This window comes from Paramisgurnus dabryanus, chromosome 18, assembly GCF_030506205.2.
Source record: "Paramisgurnus dabryanus chromosome 18, PD_genome_1.1, whole genome shotgun sequence".
NCBI classification, from domain to species: Eukaryota; Metazoa; Chordata; class Actinopteri; order Cypriniformes; family Cobitidae; genus Paramisgurnus; species Paramisgurnus dabryanus.
This window is the reverse complement of record NC_133354.1, coordinates 30403977-30423407: the sequence shown is the minus strand read 5'-3', so window position 1 is coordinate 30423407 and position 19431 is coordinate 30403977. Positions and strand designations below refer to the sequence as shown.

Below are 19431 nucleotides of genomic sequence, written 5' to 3'. Positions count from 1 at the left end.
TGTACGTGTTTTAAAGTAACTTAAAATGTGTTAAATGAGACAGAAACCGCCGATTGACCAGAAAGAAGCGCAACATTCACGTTGATTGGTCGCCATGGAAACTCAAACATTATAACGACGATCCTGAATTCTGCCATTAAATATTAAATCTCACTATGAATAGTTGTAACATATGCCTGAATAACTTAAATACAGTCAGCAGTGTTAAAATGCTTTTGAATGTCGATTTATTAAGATACTTTTAAGCGTAGCTAGCATTGCTCCACAAATATGAATTTATGCGTCTCTCACCTGCGCTCCATGACCTAACGTCCTATTTTGACAGCAGTGAGAGGAGATGATAGTGGGCGGGGTTTTGTGTGACATTGACCTGTAAATGCAGATACGATGGCTGGATTGCGTTTACATTACAATGAGATCCGATCACAAAGCGTCCTCGACTACCTCTGCATCAGGACACAGATCGGATAACATTCTGATCACAGACACGTTTACACTTGTCTTTTCAATGTGTATGTGGACAACATCCGGATACAGGTCGCATGTTAATGCCAAGTGTAAACGCAGCCAGTAACTGGTGATTTGTTGTGTCACTGGTGTTACTGTGTTTTTTTTTCTTTCACATGAAATAAAATCTTTCACTTGTGACATAATGATAAATTTGAATTCATTGAATTCTGCTACACTTAAGAATAAAGCTTTGAAGCTGAAAAAATATATATATTTCATAAACAGCTTTAATATTGCTAGAGAAGTAAGGTAACACCAGTGACAAAAAAGGTCCATGCAGTCTTGAAGTACAAACACACAAAAAAAAATCTTTAAGCTGTCATTTATGTTTCTTATCTAATAGTCAAAGAGTAATCTAATAATGTGGTCTAAGTTTAAATGTTAGAAAAAGAAATACATTTTAAAACATCTTGCCATACCAAAAGTGGCCGCTTCTGTAAAATGACCCTTAAATAGATTTGCCTGTTAATGGTTTATCATTCATCAGTTAGAAAAGAAAATCGCTCAGAAACTGATCCCAATTATACTTTAATACTTTTCTTGAGCTTGAATTATACAGACACAATATTAAATGCCTGTATACTTTCTAAAGCCATATTGCTTTGTGCAGTGTTCCTGGAGTACTAGAGATGAGATCATCTACAGGTTTAGTTTTAGTTGCTATGATTTGCCCGTGTTTGTCAGTAATCAGATCTTAAAGCTATGTTAGGATGCCATTATGAATCATCTGACTGATTAAAAATCTCTGTAAAATACAAAACCCTCCAGAAAGTCATTGATGGTAATATATTAAGATATATAAAAAATGACATCTGATCAACACAAGAGAAAATATTGACTAAATATATGGCTTTGTTTATACTATAGCAGGCGTTAAGAGATAACCATGAGTATTCTAAATCTGAAGTTTCACACTAAACCCTTGGTTAATGTTCTGATTTGCATATTTGCAGTGTCAACTGTTATGATTGGATAAGCAAAGCTGTGTCGGGCTGACTAAAGCTGCTGTTTTAAATAACTGTTTTGTGTTTCTTTATCATTGACAAAACAGGCCGCCACGCAAATCTGTATTAACTCCTGGGGTGTTCTTTTACTACATTCAGGAGTTTTTCATTAGCTTTGACAGGATTTTTCACGTTTCCTTTCAATAGTGAATCCACCGCATGCAGAGTTTCTATGACTGTATATGAGATCTGATTGGCTGTCTGTTGTTAAGCATTGAGTCATCACAGTCGTAACCCCACTTCGTTTCACACCGTACACATTCGACACCGGAATACGGTGTTAACCCCACAAAGGTGGTGCTAACCCTACGTCAGGGCAGGGTTTTATAACCATAAGTTAATTTCTTTAATAACCCTGTGTCTAAAATACAAATGTGAATTGCTCCTTAACCTGGGGTTAAAAAATGAGAAATAACTTCATCTGATTCAGTGAAATAAATTCTGCTAAATAAACCTCTGAGTACTACAGTGGGCAGAAATTTGCACACCCACTATTAATAGACATACTCAGTACAGCTGAAACAATTTATGTCAATAGTCAGAAACCCTCACCACTTCCTAAAAAATAACCCAGTCAGTTCATGATGATGAAGAAAAACCTCTGAACAGTTGAGGGAGGTCTGTTAATGGAGACGTATAAGTTCATTGTGCCTAAGGCTGTGAGACGATGATGATGATGGATAAAAAGTGTTTCCTTGTTAGTATAATTTTATATTTAACAGTATTGAAGGAGCCATGCTTAAATGAAATCCATACATGTGATTGATTAATGTTTGTCTCCAAAGCTAATGGTGTTGGGTTTAGATGAGAAGTATTCTGAAGTATTGTGTGTTGTTCAGAAATGTGCTCATTATGTGTTTGGATTCATCAGAAGTTATAGTCTCTTAAATTGATTATCTTTTGTAAAAGAAAGTCACAAGTTTGAGAAAATGACAATGTGTGTGTTATCTGCGTCTTAGGGGGCTTGTACACCAAGGTGTTTACGCCAGCGGCCAGCGTATGTTTTCAATTGTTTCCAATGGAAGTGCAGTGCTTTTCAAAAACACCAGAAGCTGGCGTCTTTTTCAGTGCGCGTTGAAAAAAGATAAACTTGGGGAAGAACGCTTAACTCATCAGTGTCACTTTATACTCAAACGTCCAAGTAAAGTGCTGGAAGGGCGGGACAAATACCACAACAACCAACTGGCACATTGTACAACGACTCCTTAACAGAACAGAAGTATCATAGCAACCCAAAGCCCTGGCAAGCGCCCACAGTTGGCATCCGCCTGCCATTTTCAGCCGCGTTTAAACACTTTCGTGCCCCATTGTATTATATGATAGTAGATCAGAAAAAGACCATCTGGACAGAATTCTTAGAAATACACATCGACCAAAACTATTTTAATGCATAATAAAAGTCCCTTTATGACCTGTTAACATCTCACAAACACACTGAACTTTGCACACATTTTACAAAGTCATTAGCATTAAATTTGTGAGGATAATTAATTTTTTTTTTATAAACATGTATAAAGTAATGTTTTGTGATAATCCTATAGACATCTTAAGGTTACATGTTCAGGTTAGGTTATATATTCCAACTTAACATGAAAATAAATCATATTTTGCATGATAATTGTCTTTCATTACTGTAATTTTAACAACTAAGTAATATATTTTTGTGACACACTGACTCTCACATTGGACTGTGACACTCTTAACACCTTCATTTTAATGTTGGTGAATCAGCTTTTCTCATCAAGCACAGCTCATCCAAACCATATTCACCTCTTACCTCCCTCTCTTTCATTTTTTTATGCCACATATTATTTTGATATTTGGATGACATAAAACTTAGACATGTTTTTTGTGAGATTGGGCTGTGTGTTATAGGTGTGGTGTTTATCATTAATGTGTTATTGGGTCACAGGAGAACCCATTGTTCCTCAGTTTGATGAATTATAGCAGCACAGTGAAAGCTGTGTCTGCTCCAGTCACTGTCTCTCTTTAGCTCGGTCATTACTGTGAGAAACACATGTGACAGCACATTTTTTTTAGTGATGTTTAAGACAGATGTACCAGTCGTAGGCTCTATTAGAGATTTCACTTTTACTCTTAATCAGTTTGTTTATTCCAGTAGATGATGATGATAGCAGCATAATTTCCCCATGCACATCCACATTACATACATTACATCATGCAGTTTCATGGTACACATGACGCGTAATTATCCTGTGTGACGTGTGGTACACTTCTGTCTCAGTAGTGTCTCTCTCTTGCATTATGGGTAATTAGGAAAACGTTCCTGCTGACTCAGTCTGCTATTGTCATTAGTGAATGAATGTGTGAAATGTGAACCTATGCACTGTCTGGAAGAGTACAGGTGTGATTTCATTGGTCTACAGCTGGTTTTGGTTTGTAATGAGGCCTGTAATTAAAGCGTAAAATCTGTACAGATGAGAGGAAAATGTTCGACACTGCCAGCGGGGAAAATAACCTATAGCTCATCCTGGATTAAAGAATAAATGAAGGGACTTTTAGAGCATTAAATGTTCCACTATGTCAGTGAGTCTGTGTAGATCAAAGCACACATACTGACCTAGAGGAAAGAGATTATATCATCTGTTGAATAGATTACACTATAAAAGTACAAACTTTTACTCAAGTAAGATACAAGCACTAAAGTCTTAAAGGGGTCACTAAAGACTTTTTCCATGTTTAAGTGCTATACTTGGGTCCCCAGTGCTTCTATTAACCTACAAAATGCTAAAAATGCAATTAAAAGGTGTAAAAAGTGAGAATATACATTAATTTACACTAAATTACACCGCCATTTTATTATTTCTAACTCGACCAGGCTTGACCAATCACATTCCCCATGCGCACACACACACGCATAGAATTGTGGGACAGGGTGATGGAGGTAAACCAAAGTCAGGAAGTAAACCTAACATTGGATTTGGACATGCCTTGATGCCTTCCTGCCTTGGAATGCTGCCTCGGAAGGCAGCAGTTTAGAGTTTTCGAACGCAGCTGACATCAATCCATGTCGTTCCTCCACCATATTGGATTGAGCAGAAAACCAAAAAAAAAGATTCACAGGTCACAAATTTTGTCCGAACTTGACGAAGATGTACATACATTATCCTTGGACCAAGCCTCACAAAAGTTATTTCCGAAGCGTTTGCCCGTCACAGCCCAATAAGCCAAAACAGGAAGTAGTTCATATCTCAGGAATGCTTTCACTTATTGAAACCAAACTTTGTACATGTACTGGGGTCTTCAATGTGAGGATAAAAACATAAAAAATTTTTTTTTTTTCTTAGCATTATTTACAGACAGGTGTTCACAGGCTTTGTGTTGTGATTGTGTTGCTGGCAGAGTGGGGGAGGGGCAGCCCTCTGTGTTGAGGCTATGTTAGTGGGGGAGGGGCAGCACAGTGCTGAGTGCAAGCAATAGGGCTGTGACGGTCATTATATAACCGTGAGACCGACGGTTATAGTTGAACACCGTCATTAGAACTCTATAACCGGCAAAACCGTGTTATTAAAATATTAAAAAAAAAAAATTATACAGAATTTTTAAATACTATTTAAAACAATTGTTAACAGTCTGTGTTATACGCCCCACCATGTTCTCACGCAGTGAAAAATACAGAGCGGAGCAGACACTGACAACGTGCTGACATACAGGACAGACCAGGTTACTTTTCGGTTACTTTTGAGATTAAACATATTAAACAAAGTCTCACCTTTCAAATCATCTCTTCCGTCTAGTTAATTTATAGCATCAAATAAACATGAATGACCATAAGAAGGAATGTTGTTTTAACCGCGGAAAGACGTCAGTACACTCCGCTTTTCAAGTTCAAATCCTCCCATGCTAATCTACTAACTCTCCTGAAAGCACATTCACTGCTTGTCTTGCTGTTAATTTTAAATAAACGTAGTAGCTAATCAGTGTCTTGTTTATTCAAACGCCGGTTTACTTCGCAAGTGTGAGCACTGAACAGCGCGTACTGTATGTGGAGAGCGTTTGCCGCGCGTGGCCATTGTCGGCTGCGTTTGCTGCGCATACTGTGCAGTTCAGTAACAGTATAAAAATCTCAAGTTCATATTACTTTACTTTACATGCATTTATGAGAAAAAACCTCTTCAAGACGCTTTTTAACCCACATTCTGGTCCATGTAATGACAGATATAGACACAATTAAATCTGTTTCTCTGAAGATTATCAAAATAGATGAGAAAGGATTCATTTATGCTGAGCAGAGAGTGACAGCGCAGTCTTCTGTCAACAGTGTGTTTTTAAATATTTCATTGCTTTCTGTTAAATTGCTTAAAGTCATTACTGTTAAAAACACACTTGGCATCACATTCATGATTTTATGGTAAAATGACACTTTCGCGTCAATCCACAAACATTTAAACGAGCAAAACGCCCCCCACAGACGGTTATGTTATGAACCGTCACATTTGACTCACGTCATAACCGTCATCACCAATTCTGAAACCGGCACACCCCTAGCAAGCAAGCAGTTCTTTCATTGAGATTGCGTGCTTGTTCTAGTGATGGTCAACCCAGATCTTTTTAAGAATTTGGGTTGTTTCACAGTTTAACATACTACATGTGTGACACTCGTGGATTTAACATATGAGCAGGTAAACATAATCTCCAGAGCTGCTCTAAGAGTTTATTTCACAAGTTTATTTTGATAAAAGCTAGAATTGTTCCGATTCCGATACCAGTATCGGAAATACGGCCGATACCACAAAAAATTCTGGCATCGGAATCGGCGAGTACTTGACCCCATGTACCGATACGATACCATTTTTTAATAAACGTAGTTATGCAAAGCGAAACTCATTTCTTCTTCGCTGCTCTGAATGCGAACACCAGGAAGTTACCACATGCGTGACGCAACCATTGTTTACTTAGAGCGGCGAAGGAATGAAAGCATGCAGCCGTATGTTCGCTGTTTGTTAGTATTTCAGACTAATAAAACATCGACATGTCTCAACAGAATCCGCGCCCACAGATTTCCGCGGAGAACTCTGCAGATTTAATGCCCGTGATTTACAAGCACACATACCCGCGCTTGAGCGTGTTTGAGACCAGTGCCGTCATTGACAATAAGCAAACATACATAGCCCAGCGCGTTTGTGAGCGGCATGGACAAGTACATAAACCCTGCGTGTGCTGTTTGCTCTGATTGTTTTTAATGACAAGAGCATGAACCGTTTGATATATGAGATGAAATAAAACTTACCACTGAGTTTTACCGCAGATCTTACTTGTCTCTGTCGTCTATGTGACGCGACAGTCAGCACATCATCATTTCAAATCAGTTTACAAGATGGATGCTCTTGTTATGCTTAATATAAAGTTTACATTGCGTTGTAAAAATTCTGAAATTATCTTCATACGTGCTTAATTCATAATGAGAACGTATTAACACAAGCTTTTTTATTATAATATATAATATATTTTAACAATAATATATGTCATTTTGGGCTACAAACTATAATTCTGTCTTGACAAGCACATTATCTGGTTCATGTTGGTCCAGTTTAATTCAGAGGACTCATTGGTTTGGTGTATTCATTTTAATTGTAAGCCTTTAAAAAGTAATTATTTTAGATGAAATGTTGTAATATTTAATAGCTTAAATTCTTTAATTTAAAACCATCCCGCAGATTTCCGCAGATTTTTTCCAATTATTCCTAAAACTAAAATACCCTTTCAGTTTACAGTGTTCGATTTGTGGCTGATTTTCTCATAGGAAAAATCAATATTACTGTCAAATGTCTTTCAAGTCTGAAGCACACCATAAAACAGTTATATCCATTCATACAGGGCTAGTAGTATGTACAGCTGTATATTATACAGATACACACGCAGGTATCGGATCGGTACTCGTAATCGGCAGATACCCTGAGCCCAGGTATCGGAATCGGTATCGGGAAGAGAAAAATGGTATCGGAACATCTCTAATAAAAGCGCAGGCTCTAGAAATCAGTTGTCCATCTTATACAGCAAAGTGTCAAAATCAAAGTCTGTCTGTAACTTAAACATCTGAAGGAAAAACACTAATATTTAATAAAGTAAACTTTTAAAATCTAGTGTTCTGTAGTATTAGAATATTACTACTAAATTAAACAGTTAAAAAAATTAAACATACTACCTAAATTTAAATATATTTTAAATAGATAATTATATATGAATGTATTATAATAATATTTCAGAGAATAATTTCAAATGTATATAATGTCAATCAAAAACTTTATAATATAAAATATACTTTAATATTTAATATAAAACCACTATACTATCTTTTTTACATGATCTTTTTCACATTTTCTAGGTTGCAAACACTGGGGACACAATTATAGCACTTAAACATAGAGGGCTCCATCTTGCACCCAGCGCAATTGACTTTGTCAGTGACGCATGTATCTTTCTTATTTTGCACCGGCGCACAGCGGGTTTTTCCCGTCACAGACGCACGTCGGCAAACTAGGGAATGAACTTGCGCTCCCTGGGCGGTTCAGCGCAAAAAAGAGGCGTGTTCCGGCGCAAACCATCCCTGATGCTATTTTGCAGTTTCAAAAAACAATTGCGCCACTGACCAGAAAAAAAAAGTTTAAAGTCAGTGGCGCGTTGCGCGTGGTTCATTATGCTATTTTAAGGGCGCATGCTTGACTATAATGTATAGCCTGCACAACGCGCACACACTTTGCATCTAATCTACACAGATGCAACAGTTATTTTTGCAAATCATAAATTGTTACACTTAAAAATATTAATACACGAGGTAAGGGGAATCATAGTGGTGAGCATTGTGGTGATAGTTTTTATTTATTCTCATGCAAATAACGATTAAAATATTTTCATATTTGTTGTGTGGCTGTATTACGTTTATTTTATGTAAATAATAATTAAAATGTTTTCATAAGAAACCTTAATGTATATGAACTTGATTTGTAAGAATACTTTAGGGTTGGACCTTGCTTGCGTTTCTTGGGTCCGATTTCAAAGCCCCCAAACCCTTTCAGCGGTGAGGGTGGACGCAGCGATGTCCTCTGCTGGCGTCAGGTCATGTGTAGGCAGATCCACCTCCCGTTACATGGCGTGCCCGATTTATGCTGGCAAGCTTGGGATTTACAAGAACGTCGGTCTCCTCGGCTGTGAACCGCTCCTGGCGTGCGCCTGGTAAATCCGTCATAATAATAGCAACCCGCCATGGAACTTGCGCTCTTGCGTTTAAAGGGAATGTTGGATAGCGTTCTGATTGGTTTATTTGACGTTACGCCCAAACCACACCTATGAATAATGAACCTACTTCAGACCAACCCCTTATTGATTTACGCCCGGCGCAAGAGTTATTTCTCCCGCCGGGAAAATAGCAACAGCGCCCAAGATCCGCCCACAAACTCACTTGCGCGTTGCGCTTCGCACTTGCGTTTCAGATCGTTAAAATAGGGCCCAGAAAGTCAGATTTTCATGATATGTCCCCTATAAAAACCAACAACTTATAAATAGATTAAAGTGATTTATATTCTCTCACACCAATAATTTTCATGGCCAGTTTTACAAGACGTGCAAGCTGTGATTTTTTGATTGGACTGAAATACCAAGTTTGAGGGGTGGGCGATATGAGCTAAAATTCATATCAAGGTATTTTACACTCTCCAGCTATTCATTGGTATTACAGTATATTGCCATATGAGAAAAACATTTTGGAATCACATTGTAGTAAACCTTGGTGAAATTTCTGTCAAAATATGTATTTTTTACCTTATATAACTAGAAAAAGTGAGGGATTGGTCATAGACATAACATTTTTTTATTTTCCCATTTTTTCCTCAAAAAGTAACCACTGTGTGGATGAGCGGACTCATCTTGTTATGAATATAATGCATATTGTCCCTATCGGATTTAAACCTTGTGTCTTTAAAACATCAACTTTTCATAAAATTGAATCAACACATAAACATATACAGAAAATAAGTGATGCTTTTTTAAAGATGTATTTGAATTTTGAATTCAAAGTGAACATTGTGCTTCTGTATTTTCCTCCTAGTCCACTTTAACATCATATTCACACTCGGCAAAATTACTAAAAAGATACACTCATACAAATTGTTTTCTCACATGGGCATATGCTCAGGGTGGCATTTTGCAGGGGGTGGGTCGGCACATTGTGCCCACAAAAAAGAAATGGAATAAATATAGCCATGACCGGGTTGTTTCATGTGCACTCAGTTAATCTGTACATGGTGACATAAGAGATGATTGGCAGTGGTTTGTAAATTTAGTTAGTGTTAGAGGAGGACCAAATTAAGCAAACAATATAAATGCAAAAATATAATTCATGAATATGTAACAGTATCAATGGTATTGTAGAATCCATATTATGGAGAATAATCACTTTCATACCAGTATATCGCCCACCCCTACAGGCTTGCATGACATAATTGATCCTAAACCATCTGCTGTAATCTCATATTCATTTCTGAACACATTCTGACAAAACCACCAAATATTACACCATCATTACATCTCTTCACTGTGCCTTCTGTATTCATCTCTTCATTATATATTTAGTTTCATTTGGAAATGCTCGACATTACAGTAAATAAAGATCATGTTGACTTTTGTTTTCTAGATGGAGCTTCTGGATAAATTCCCCGTGGAGGGAGGACAGAAGGACCCAAAGCGCAGGATCATTCCCTTTTTACCAGGTAAACATCATTTCCCAACAGTTCTCTGCATATAGACATTAAAGTCTATGGAGGTCTATGCAAACACATGCTGATCTCAGCTGCTCATCAGCAGTTTTCTGCTAGAAAAACACTTTCTGACAAATAGAAGTCGTCGTCACTGAATAAATGAAAATTCTCATGCCACCACAGATGTATGACTTCTTTTCTTTTTTTTTTATAACAGTTGGCTTTGTAATGCCATCTTTAACTTGATGATGCTCCATACTGCACAAACATCCATCATACATACAAAACTATCTGTCTTTTGGTAATGGTCAGCTCTGATAAAATCACAATCTCTGATGCTATACTCTATTGTGAGTATAGCAAAAAAAACAAAAAAAAAAAACACTGGTTGCAACCAATAGACTTACACTGAAGACAATTTCCATGAATATACACCACCACATTTATTTAGTTTCTTGGGATCTTCCTTACACAAACCTCTCGTTTCACTTCATATATAAATCTACTGAAGTTTTATGGATTATTTTAATGTTGATGGATGGTTGGATGTGCTTTTTGAAGCTTCAGCAAGTTGGAGATCATTTAATGGCATTACAAAGCCAGCTGTTATTTAAACTAACTTTGATTGATTGTGTTCAGTTAAAGAAAGGGATGGCATGAGAGTGAAATAAATGAATTTTACAACCATTGAATAACTCAACACACTATACAGAAAGCGTTGTAGTGAACACAGCAGTCATTCCTCATGTATTAGTCAGCAGTCCTGTCTGTTTGATCCTGAAAACCTTCACCCTAATAAATGACTAGTACCATACTTTGGCATTGATTTTAACGGAGTTATTCAGATGTGTAATGTTGTCTTTCAGTGGAGAGTGAACTATATGCAAAGTTCAACCTTTTCATCACATTCAGAATTACAAATCCATCTAAAGATCGTCTACTTATCTGTTAATCAGTCAATACGCAGTGCAAATATAAAGCGTCCCATGGAAGTAGCAGATGTGAGATACGAGTTATGGTGACAGCCCTACATTCAAGAGATATAATGCAGTATAGTCCTACAAGCATTAAAAGTGTTATAAAAAAAATTAACTGTGTTTTTAGCAGGTAGATCTTGTCGGCTTTATCATTTTAAAAGTAGATCAGCACACAAAAAAGTCTGGACACACCTGCTGTAGATCCACGCATGGTGCTAGCAGTGCCAGAGGCGTAGATTTAACACAAACTCATTTACTTGAAGTTACTTTGCATCAAATGTAATAATGTATAGAGCTTTATCTGGGTTATGTGTATATAAGTTGTTTTACTTTACTTTACAACTGGACCAGCTACAATATACTGGACTGTATGGTCAGCAAGCAGCAGGATATGAATCATTATAAATGCCGTTTGTTTTGTGTAAGGCCCACACGCACTTACCAATGTTTGCTAAATGTCATGCTTGTGGTCCTTTGACATGCGATTTAAAGACGAAGGGACATTCCCAAAACTTTCCCAAACTTCCGTTGAATAACACTGAGAGAGTGCTGATGAACTGAAGGAGGTGACGTATGTTTATAATAATCATTTCATTTCATTTCTATACAGGCAAGATTCTGTTCAGAAGAAGTCACATTAGAGATGTGGCTATGAAACGCCTGAAACCCATCAATGAGTACTGCGGGGTAAGTCTCATCATCTCATCTTCTTCTGTGTGGAAGACCAAGAGCTCAACATGGATGAAACAAACAAAACATAAACACCTTTTATATTTGAAGTGCTCTCTGAAGCTTTACGGTATCTATAGAAAAACCTTTCCTCTTCAGTCTCATTCATGTCAAACATCAGATGACACTGGTCCTTGTGTCTCATGTAAGACCTTGTGTAATGTCTTAGTCTCAGATGAGATACAGTATGAATGCCTTATAAATGCTCACATAAACAAACTCTCATAAGTAACAGCTGAACTTGGATTTTCCCTAAACTTGTTCATCCGCGTTAATTTTGTGAAGGTTTTTCTCTGTGAGGCCTGAAATGTGCATTTATAGTTTGGCAGTGTCGTGTGTGTTTTAGGGCAGGGGTTTGAAGCTGTGCTGAGTTAGCTTGTGTCAGCACATCAAGGCGTATGTTGACTCTTTAAAGGCATGTTTCTCTAGAAAACCACTTTTTAAAAAAAGTAGCTTGAAGTATTTTGTACATGTGTGAGTGGGCGTGAATGATCTGAGAACTTTCTGTGAGGATTTTAATCCAAAAATGACAAGTCATTGAGGTTGCAGTCGTTCATCACATCACACTCCTCAGATGTACAACGAGTGAAACTGACATCAGCAGCTTGTTGTCTTTCATAAACTCACATCAGTAATACTATAGTGACTGCGCTCTTCATGTGCTAGAGTCTGGGGTTAAAGATCAAAAATACTTTAAGAAAAAAAATCTGATCTGTCAGGTGAACGTAAAGGGCGATTTATAGTCGTGCGTAGGTCCTACGGCGTAGCAGCGACGGCGTAGGTTCCGCGTCGGTTTTCATTTATACTTGTGCGTCGCCTTCCGCGTCGACGTGCAAACACACGCAAAACCGCTGGTTGGCAGTAATCACGCGTGTAACCACAGTAGCAGCAGAAGTCGTCACAGAAGAAGAAGCTAAGCAAGTAAACCCACAAACGAAGAAGAAATAGCAACTTGTTGTGTATAATTTGAGAAGTCCAGCAATGATGGAAGTAAATAAAGAGCGACTTATGTTTCAGTTTGAGTTAAATCACTCCCCAACTTGGCTCATCTTTGTTTTCACCGTCTCAAACAGAAATACCTATGACGCAGTTTTTTTACCTGACGGGAGGGGTTCTGGTGGACCAATCACAGCGCTTACGGTCCGCGTAGAGCCGACGCGCTGTTAGAAATTTTGTGAGGTGCGCGTCAGGCTACGCAGAGCTACGCACAGGCTACGGATAGCCTACGCCGAAGCTACGCCGTACAACCTACGCACGACTATAAATCACCCTTAAATAGGGCGATATTGGGAAAAAAACATATCTGGATAATATCTACGAATTTGCAAATAACGATAACAGACAACATTTTGAATCCTTCAAAAATGAGTTTGTAAAAGTCTTATATTATTCAAGCTCCCTCCTACAACATATTAATATGATTAAGGTTAATGTTGGTGTTATTAATCAAACAAAAAGGTCTTTATAATTGAAAACGTAAGTAAACAGTACTAAACAGTAGCATACTCAAAGAAAAAATGGGTCAGTGACAAAAAAGGTTTGGCAAGATGAGAAAAATTTGTTTTAAAAGCATGCATCAGGTTTATATCAAGCACTTAGTGTATTTATGTTAACTTTATGCAATAAAAATTACATTTGCACCATTTTTGTGAAAGTTAAGACTGAATGCACCTGAAAATGTCAAATGGTGTAACCGTCAATTGTGCCAAAGAATGAGATATATTAAATATTTTATCCACCTTGATGGCATGTAAGCATAATAATAATAAAAAAACCTTTTTAAAATATCATTTTATTAGTTATTTCTAAATGTAAAGTTTAATGCGTTTTTGTAATATTTTTCTTGACATATGCTGAAAACAGCTCTGTTTTCTAAATAATCTTTGACAAATGATGTAAAAATTTTGTTAAAATTAACTAAAATATTATATTTTATTCCACATTTTTTATGAATATATTTATATTTCATTTTAATATACTTAAAATACTATTTATACCAATTGACACAGACCGGTTACATCACATTGACATTTTTCAATTTTCCCCCAAATATTCTTTCAAAATGAAATAAAACCAGAAATATTGGTCCTCAAAAAAGAGAATGTATGCAAGTAATCTGCAAATTTATTTTAAAACTTTAACCCTTTTACATTTAATTGAACCATACGGACACAAAGTAGGCTTATTAACGTCACGTCATTGACCCAAATACCATTGTAAGTCAGAAAATGCAAACTTTCATCAAATACAGCATTTTATCGGTTAAAGTATAAAAAATTATTATGACCTTGAGTTTTACAAGCTATACATACAATGCAACCAAATGTGCAGCTACATCACGCTCTGACTGCACATGCACTGTGGGCACTGAAGGCTGTTTTTTTATTCAATTATATACTTTGCACATTGTGAAAACAACAACAACAATATTATTGCAAAAGATATATCTTGCACATCCTTGCATGTAAACCCATAATTATATTTTCTAGCTGGGCATCACCATAATGACTTCCTATTAAAATGGTGAGGAGGTATTTTAGTTACATTTATGTATAATACTTGCTTGTGTTTATTTTTTATTTTTTCTAAAAATAGCTTGCAGAATATACTAAGTAGTATTCAATAAGTACATAGGCCGTTACTCACTGTGGATGATATACATCCAACTCTCTTTCTCTCTCTTTTTCTCTCTCTGTATGTGTGTCTGCTGCTCGCTCGTTCGCTCGCTCTTACATAGACACACATAAAACAATCAAGGTAATGGAGGTCAGTAGAGAGCAGTAATAAAGTGCATTAGCCGAAATTGTCCTGCGTGTCTTCAGGGAATACTAATGAGTGAGGAGATCAGCTGCTGTGTCTCAGACGTCATGTTGTGTCCGTGAATAAGATCCATATCCATCCATCATTACATAAATCCAATACTAAAAGCTAGAACGGAAAGCATTCGTCTCGTCTTAACAAAACAAGCATGAATAAAAACACTCATTTCAGAGTGCAGGTCAGTGACGTGTCTGTTGATGAGTCAAAACTAAATGTGAATAATTGGCCCTACACTGCAATGCTGCTATTTTAAAGGCACCTTGAGCAGTAAGACCTCCTCCATTATAATTCAGTGCTATGACCTCCTTCTGAAGGACATGAAGTAAGCACTCAGCTTTATTAGTATGAATGCTCCTCTGCCAAAATAAACAAGAGTAAGAGAGGGAACATTCTGTGTCAGCTGACAGAGAAAAACACATTTGAGTGATTAAAGGCCACGATGCACCAAACAGCCTGTGGTGTCACCTCATGTCACCCGTGTCCGCTCCAAACATTTCAGCTTGGACACACCACAAAGACTTTAGCTAACAGCCAATCAGCACGCCTGCACAAGAGTAAAAAAACGCTTCTGTACCAGCAGGTGTCAGTAGTCTGTAGCCATCAAACTGTGGACATACAAACCATAAACAAAGCTGCACTTGACAGATCCTTACGTCTGTTTTTTATTTCTTAATGATTCAAGCGCTCGATCAGCTGAAAATCTCCTGACTATGCAGGACACGCCACAAAGTCTAGACCAGCAGATGCTCTTGTTATGACCCCTTTCAGTTTTAAGGCGGACACCTCTAAACACCTCTTTGTCCAATCAGCACATATTTAAAGTCGTCATACGTTCATATTGCGTGTGTGAGTGACTGTTACCGTTGGTGACGGATAGTGGGCGTGTCCAGAGAGAAAAGTCCAATTATGCAAATGATGAGTGACTTTCCAGCGCTACTACCAATGAGGGTGAAGTCAGTCGCATGGTTTGTTTTTTCATCAGCTGGTGCAATGGACAGCGGTAGTGATGTTCACAATCGTTACTATGACAACCAGAATTAGGAACGCCTCCTGATGACATAATAGCAATAAAACGACTGACTGCAGGTCATCAGGTCGCTGGACTCTCGCTGTATCACATGACTGTTTCTGTTTTCACTTTCACCACATCTGCATAAAGTTAAGACTTCTATTTGAATCAGTGACAATGTGTAGATTTCTTTAATATGTATAGACAGTTTTATCGGACACACGTGCGCTGACGCAATACACGTCTGGATCTTACTTCCGTTTTTTTTTTTATGGTCTGACTAGTTAAGTGCTAAACTGATCTCTTGAACAAATACCTTGTCGAAAATAACAAATGTTTTGGTTTCCTAGGTAATCTATGTGTTGTTTATTTTGCTTGTTATATAAATAAACTACGTTTAAAGAACTTTGTTGTTATTTATTCTTAGTGGAGTTTACCGGAAGTTACGTGCGGACCACGACAGCCGCTTGTTTATGTTGTTACTGCTGAAACCGTCTATATTTGAGTGACAATAAAGAGTCTCAGGGCGTTTTCACATTAGCACTTTTGGTGCGCACCCGGGTTCGATTGACATCAGAGTTCGGTACATTTGGATGATGTGAACGCTGTCTTCCGAACTCGGGTGCGCACCCGCGAAACGTACTCGAGTCCGCTTAAAAAGGGTGGTCTGGGGTTCGTTTCATGTGAACTCCAGATCGGTTCGCTGCTAATGTGAGTGCAATCGTACCAAATCGCGGAAGTGAACCGCTGTTAATTACGTATTATATGGAATGTCCCACCAAAACAGACGTGTGTCTGTGTGCGTGCACTTACCTTGACAACAAAATGCATAGAATGCTTGCTTGAGTTTTGTTCTTATTTTTTTAAACCTTTGGTTTTGTTTTCTAAGAAATAATACAGAAACGCACTTTCGTCTGTCTGCCGCAAACATACTAAAGTCGTTTCGATGACAACGCGGTCTGTCCGACGACGTCAATTTTTGCGGAGGCATTCAGAAATCATCTCTCTGCTTGGAGTTGCATTATTACTAATTTGCATATTCATATCTATGGATTGAGTAGAGGCAGGGATTTGCATATTCGTAGATCCGTGTATTACTAAATGAATATACTGAAAATGTATCGCTGGGATCACTTTTGGAGCAATTTTTCCCAACTCATGAACAATAAACCATTGACCAATCAAATCTATTTCAATTTGAAGTGCATCCATTTATGAAATGACCAATGACCCTGTACAGAAGCTCATCGTCCATAAGATAAAATGACCTCAGGTGTCCAGCGCTGATGTAGTTTCAGTGAAATTGACTACTAATGTAATATTTTTAATCTACTACACTGAATACATCAATAGATAAGATGATAGATACACAAACTAGATTCATGCAAAACACACAGGACATCTGCTGGTTATAGCCACTGTAAATGCAACAAAAACAGCATATTTACACAGTCAATGACATGTAAGCAATTGCAAAAGCAATATTAGTATAATATATATATTATTAGTTAATAGAATATTGTTATTGTCCGGTATAATTATAGTTATTGTGAAAATGTAAACGACCCTTAAGACATTCATTATATTCAGTGTACAGTATTTGTAAATTGTAAATGATTCATGAAAGTTTTATACTGACAGCTCTTATTTCTGAATTTTTGAAAGTGTGTTTATGTCTCTGTCAGGCTCTGATCCAGCTGCCGGTCTACATTTCCCAGTGTGAGGAGGTCCGTGTGTTTTTTGAGACCCGTCCCGAAGACCTGAATCCACCCAAAGAGTATGTGTAGAAACTGATGATTCATCTCTGAATGAGTGGTTTATCTTCGCAGTATTTGGTTGTATTAAGACAAGAGTTTGTCTCAGAAGTGTAAAGGCTACTTGTTTTTGGGTTTATATAAAACCGACCGTTCACCCTCTGTGAACCATCTGTTTATTTGCACAGGCGTGCTTGAGTTGGCACTCTTGTGTCCATCTGACCTTTAAATTCATCACTGCTAAATACAACCATAGCTCACCATTAGCTTTTACATCCTGACAAAAACAATCTTTGCTATTTATTATTATTGTCATAAGGAATATATAAGGAGGGAGACGGCGGGCTCATATACGAGCCAAAGCAGATGATGATGATGATGATGTTTGTGGTCCATTATCCTGACAGAGATTATAAATGATTTTATCAGCTAAAGCCTTCAGTATATCAGTAACACACGAGGATGATGTGAACCCTGTCAGACACAATCCAGTTTTGACTCTGTTACTGAATCTGTTAGATGATGAAATGTGACATTTATTGCTTCAGTAATGTACAGCATGTGTTTTGCTGTGTCCTAAAAGCATAAATGGTCCTGAAATGGTCACTTTTTAAGTATTCACATTAAAGTATTGAGCAGCAGATACTTTTATCAGAAAACATGAGGTGAAGAGATTCAGTAAACTGATATCTAACCTGTACGACTTTATGTTTGCAGGGAACCCAGTGGAAAGAAGAAGTCAGGTAAGACAGATCATGGTGATGATCATTATATGAAAGTGTAATGAAAGGCAGATGATGATCAGAGCTTTAGTCGACAGTGTTCATTGTGCGCCCTCTGGTGTTCATGAGACGTGAGGTATAATATCAGCTGTGTGCCGTGGATGCCCTCATTGCTCTCGTCTCTAAACATTGACATCCTCCTGCTCTCATTTTCATCAGGCATTGTGGAGCGAGCGACTTCTTTCATTAAGAGAGGTAGTGACAGACACTTTGTTTTAGCAATGCTCTGGGTGTGGTCAAGCTCATATGAGTCCTGTGTGATGTGCATGATGATCATGTGCTGGTGCTGGTGGTGGGTTACAGGAGGACAAAGACGTTTTCATCTAGCATTTCATCATCATTAACTTATTCTTATTATTATTATAATGGTGCTTATAAAAATCGGAATATTATTTCACAAGGTAAAAGAGAGCAAATCAATATGTAGGAGTCTTAACATGTTCATGATATTGTGAAAGTAAAAAGGGATTTTTATATATAGATATACTGAGCTCTCTTTAACCTTGTGATTTAAATGTTCACATCATTGTTTGAAGAACACAGAATTATTTCTGCATCCTCAGTGTCTTACCTGTCTGTGTGTTTTGACTAGATATAATCGCTTTGTCTGTGAAAGATTTCAGCAGCATTTTCACTGTCAGTCAGCAAATAAAAATACTCTCATTTCTGATTCGTAGGACTTTATTTTTATCTTTATGACACAGACAGAAATGTTAGCCATATTTTTGGGTGATTTCTACCTTTAAGTTGCATAGATTATTATAATAAATAATTTTTGGCTCATATATGACCTTCATACAGTATATGTGTATGATGATGTATGATAGTCCTCTATTGAAGTCATTCACAGACGTGAGCAGCAGATATGAGTTCAGCTGGAGCACAAGCCGCTTCAATGATTTCTTAGCGATCACTAAACTAATCCTCGTGTGCTGCATCGGTGTGATTTATACCATCAACTACGGTTTAGCTTCTAATATTTAATGTGCTTTGTAGTATAATAAATAAGATGATTTACTGTAGCGGTGTTGTGGCCTTTCATCTCTTCAGATCAATCACCTTATTCAGTCCATCGCCTGTGATGGATGGACGTCCCTGTTGTTTTGTATCAGGATGCTGGTCATTCAGCCAT

General features: G+C 37.4%; 1 protein-coding gene across 2 annotated transcripts in view; it reads left to right on the top strand.

Annotated features, from left to right (window-relative positions):
* The window catches only part of sh3pxd2b (SH3 and PX domains 2B), a 44558-nt gene that overhangs the window by 15062 nt on the left and 10065 nt on the right, over nt 1–19431 (top strand). The window contains exons 3-7 of one of the 2 annotated variants that reach the window (XM_065287605.2): nt 10165–10240; nt 11816–11892; nt 17449–17540; nt 18235–18260; nt 18459–18494. In XM_065287605.2, the coding sequence (XP_065143677.1) occupies nt 10165–10240; nt 11816–11892; nt 17449–17540; nt 18235–18260; nt 18459–18494 (307 nt within the window). The remainder of the gene's footprint in view (nt 1–10164; nt 10241–11815; nt 11893–17448; nt 17541–18234; nt 18261–18458; nt 18495–19431) is intronic. The other variant, XM_065287606.2, reaches the window with a different exon arrangement.